General features: G+C 35.3%; 1 protein-coding gene across 1 annotated transcript in view; it reads right to left on the reverse strand.

The window, feature by feature from the left end:
- LOC107613917 (reticulon-4-interacting protein 1, mitochondrial) overlaps positions 1,523-4,864 on the reverse strand; it is a 5,450-nt gene continuing 2,108 nt past the window's right edge. The window contains exons 3-7 of the mRNA XM_016316112.2: positions 4,303-4,376; positions 4,033-4,192; positions 3,160-3,279; positions 2,944-3,052; positions 1,523-2,041 (exon numbers count right to left, since the gene is read on the reverse strand). Coding sequence (XP_016171598.1) covers positions 1,860-2,041; positions 2,944-3,052; positions 3,160-3,279; positions 4,033-4,192; positions 4,303-4,376 — 645 coding nt within the window. The 3' untranslated portion in view covers positions 1,523-1,859. The remainder of the gene's footprint in view (positions 2,042-2,943; positions 3,053-3,159; positions 3,280-4,032; positions 4,193-4,302; positions 4,377-4,864) is intronic.

A 4,864-nucleotide genomic window follows, 5' to 3' on the forward strand; every position in this document is an offset into this window, starting at 1 on the left:
TGCCTTTGCAAGAAATCAGCTGCGGTATGTATAATTGCATACCTAGTTTATTTATGTCACCAAGGTAGAGAAAATCGAAATTTTACGTGAAATCGAAAAAATAAATTAGGTACGTAAAACGTAAAATCTTAACAAGATTTAAATCGTAAAATCGTCAGACCTAGTATAAATTTCATAAAATCGATTAACTCATTTAAAATCGTAATATCGGAAGATTTTAAGAGTTAAATCGAGATTCTAGCTACTATGTATGTCACCACTCACCAGTCAAATAATACATCTATATTAAGCTATTATACGCCCAAATTATAATTATAAATAATTAATAGAATTGTTAAATTAAAATATTAAATACTCCTCCTTAACCGTTTCAATTCGCACCACATGCAACAAAAGAAAGCATTTAATATGGATGGATTAGAGGGTAGTAGTGTGGTCCTGCCGTCCTGCAGTCCTGCTACAAAAAGATCACTCATATAAAGAGAGTTGCACACACACTTTATGATCCTAACTCCAAAGTTGAATGATAACGAAAACAACTAAGTGGGTCAAAGTTACTTAAAAAGAAGGCGTTTGACCAAATATTAACACCACAACTAGACAAAACAGCAACTTAAAAGGGCATTATGGAAGCCACGTACATCAATCAAATGAAGGAAAAGCAGATTGTCTTAATGCTACTGAACAATTATTTTTTGTTCAAATGGATTGGACAGTCCCAATCCTAAGTATTACAAAGTTACCCACACTACACTCGTACACAATACTTAAGGTTTCATCTACTACCAAGTCTCGAACCTAGATGCACTTGTTGTAAGGTATACATCATAACCACTAGACAATGCTACATAACAATTTGAGATAGGTTTGTATCTAATTTCTTGGGCTTCTCTGCATGAGCCCTGTTTTGGGATAAAGCCAACACCAAAAGGGTGGGCCAATGAGGTTTTTTGAGGTACCTTTCTTTATAGCTTAAAAAAGACGTCAATAATTATTAAGCTGATTAGTGTGTAGTATAATAATAATTAGAGAATAAAAAGGGACAACCTAATTTGCATTCTACGTACATAACTACGTTTACGTATCCCATTAACTATGTGGTCCATTCTCTCCCAGCTGGTTTTGGTGACCATCGCTGTGCCTTGTCAAAGTGTGTCACACTCTACAACCCATGTTAGATTATGCCCCCACAAGACTATATATTATTGAACATCTGCATTTCGAATAATAGCATTACAACCTTTAATCTAGACACTTCTTTGTTAACGTATATGGATCACGACCACACGAGTGCCACACTTGATCAAGAAAAGAAGGGAACATAGCTTGTTCATAGAAGGTAAAATAAAGCGAAAGGACAAATGCTGCCTAACAATGTTCATAACAAAAGATGCGTAAGTCTCTACCCTCCAGCACCAAATCTTGATACAATTTGCAATTTTTCTGCTAATAATTGAGCAATGTTCTCTTTCAATGTCACAATTCAAAAGAACATGGGTTTGGTATTGAAGGGGGAGCGCAATTGACACATCAAACTTCTAGTGCTGTTATATATCATGCCAGCACTTTTCACTGGTGAACATAACTAAAAAAGTGAACAGTTGTAAACCTCAGCATCACACAAAATTCTCAAGCCAATTTACAGATTTTTATTATTGGATATTATGAATCAAAATTTACAAACAAATAAAAAGGTTCCCCTTACATACAGGGGAAACAAAGAAAAAAAGAGATTTTTTTTGGGTGTTGGGGGGGGAAGGGATGGAGAGAGCAGAGCACTATCCAATTCTCAATTATGTTGAACAATCTATTGAAGGAAAAAATCTGGTTTAAGTAAACTCCCGATGAGGTTGAGAATGTTAATCAAGTTCCAGCACCACTTTACCTGGAATCAACTTCTTGTCTTTGGCCTCATGAGCCTCCCTTACTTGTGTTATGGGATATGTTTTATCAACAGGTATCTTCAACTTTCCAGCTTCACATAGCTTTCGAATCTCAATTAGACCTTCTATGTCAGCCCTCATGTATGTCCATGAGTAATCTGCATCATAAAAAAAGGGGAGGTATTAACTATACATATTAAACATAAACTTCATACTTCGCAGCATTTGTAAATATTGGTTAAAAAACAGCATCGAAATAAACCCTAACCCTAACTATGAACATCCAGCGGAATCAATAGAGTTAATTATATCATATCAGTGGATATCAGCATGAATACTAAACTATTAACGGCAGAGCTGGGAAGTCCAAATGTACTGCCAGAATTAGATAAACCAAACATCCTAGTAGGGAGAGCACCTCCTCCGGAAGAGTGATTCTTGGGTAAGGCTCATTTATTAAATGAAAAATCAGCCATGTTTAAGCTTGATCATATTTGAGTTAGTAGCTCTTGAGCCATTTTTCAATAAGTGTGTGTTGGTTTCTATAATTGTACTAAACTCTAATATTCTTTCGTTATTATGTAACTTTAGTAAGATAGTGTACGTTCATAGTATTGATATGTAAATTATATCATAGATTGTTTCCTTACAGACAAGAGGCTCAATTTATGTCTAAGTAGAGAAGCTCGTAAACTTTTAATCAGTTGAGATTGAGCCTTAAGGATTGTTTGTAAAGGAAGCCATAAAACTAAATTTAGTTCCAACAAGCTAAGCTCGGGCAGCACTCACATTTAACCCTACTTGTGAGTTATCCAATGGTGAGGCGAGTATAATGGGCCCCTGTCCCTGCTTAAATTTCCCCTCTATTATCTGTTAATGTTATTTAAGTTCTCAAGCCACCTTGACCTAAGAACACTTAGCAACATACATGATTCCACTTTTCCTCTATTTCTCAGGACAATCTAACACTGTTAAAGGGAAAACAGAAATTGCATAGCAAAAAAGTGGCATACATGATGTTAAAGCAAAAGAAGGAAATGCACCACGGGCATTTTTTTACCTATTCCATGAGAGTATCGGTATCGAATCTGTTTTTGTAACTCGGCAACTTTAGCTGCAGGAAGCCCGATTGCCAGTCCAAACCGATCAGCCAAAGATGCTGCCTCACCCTTCAAGGAAAGAAAAGAAAGGTTGAAGCACAGCTATTGCTTTCAAAGGGAAAAAATCTAGAAGATTATTCTTGAGTGACCATTTATCATTAACTTTAATCACCTACCTGAAGTGTCATGTAGTGCCCACCTTGCTTCAGAAAATTAATGCCCATCCTTTCTGTCTCTGGCACACCAATCGTGTCCAAAACAGCATCGAACTTCCCCTTTATAGCTACTTCCACATCCTGTCACTCAAGATGAGATTCAAGACAAACCAGGTCTTAAACAAGATGTTTGGCATCAAGAAAGCATACATTCAAAGATCAAATTATCTGATTTGGGGTTGATTGTATTTTCATAACTTGCTGGATGATCATATTATATAGTTATTAGCTTTACTAACCTGCTACTTATATAACATAGTCCACCTATTTTACATGTATGTATGGGTTGTATTTGGGTTTGGGGTTTATGTTAATCACGTCTTACTAAGTTTTATTCATCCAGCAAGTTTCCCTTATGGACTAACAGTATCAAAATACTTATGGGATTCAGGATTTTGTTCCATTTACTTGATGTATTACATCAGGATAAGGGCTTAGAAATAATTGTTGCTACATTAAAAGTGCAGTTAAACAATTGCACTAAAATAAATTAGCTGATTTCAATGATGAACCACCATCTCTCTCAGGTCCTCACTATCCCACTTATCATAATTTCACATTATAAGAATAAATAGTTGATATTCACAGTGCATACACACAACATAATCATTCTTTTGCCACATTTGATAGGTATCGCCTCTCAATATCAATTGTTTTTACCTTTCTTACTGTTGCCTTATTTTTCCTGTAAATCAGTATGGCAAGTTTAATTTACTTCCAATTCATGAAATTTTCTTCCAGAAATCAGAACAAAGAATTTGAGTAACATTTTCTGTCATAATTGAAATATCTGAACATGGCAAGTAATATGATCCAAAAAAGATTCATAACCACCTCAGTAATATAGTCAACAGCCTGCTCAGCACCAGCTGCTGATAGTCGCTCAATGCTTTGACCTCCACAAGTGGTTGCAACATGACAACCAGTAGCTACTGCAATCTGAATTGCAGCAAAACCTACTGCTCCTCCACCTCCCACTACTAATATCCTTTGTCTGTTGAGGTAAACTAAAGGATATTAGTGAGTAAAAAAAAAAGAGGTTTCAGCAAGATGAATTTAGAGGGTATAAGATGAAAACTTAAATTCATCCAATTGAAATCATACCCTTCAGTTATTCTGGCAGTACTTTTTAGAGCACGCCAAGCCGTTAGTGCAGCAAAAGGTATTGCACTTGCTTCCTATAAGATAAAAAATATCGGCAAACATGCTTTCAATTTTTATATCTCTCGGTTAGGAAGGACAAAAAGGTTTCCAAGAAATAAGAAAATTTTGGATGATATGTGGCTCACATTTTGAACAGATCAACATGACAGATAAAGAAGTTGGATATGTTTCCTGATTAACATAGTCTACAAGAAGTCCTAAAGAAACTAAATTTGATGTGAATTGAGCCTATAAAGCATGCAAATGTTTCATAATCTATAGGACAGGCCAGCACATTTTCAGATGTTTCCTTCTAGCTGCAGATCTTAAAATAATTATGTTTTTCAGTGTAATACCATTTTCATATTCAAAATTCAGTTATGATTAAGTCTTGATCATAATATAAGCCAATCACTGTTGCCGAACCTTAGTACACATTGACTAATAGACATAGTAAAACATATTTGGCCACTTACACATCAAAAATTCATTCTTTAATAAGCGACCAAATTATTTACACTCA

The sequence above is a fragment of the Arachis ipaensis genome, chromosome B08 (genome assembly GCF_000816755.2).
Source record: "Arachis ipaensis cultivar K30076 chromosome B08, Araip1.1, whole genome shotgun sequence".
In the NCBI taxonomy this organism is placed as follows: domain Eukaryota; kingdom Viridiplantae; phylum Streptophyta; class Magnoliopsida; order Fabales; family Fabaceae; genus Arachis; species Arachis ipaensis.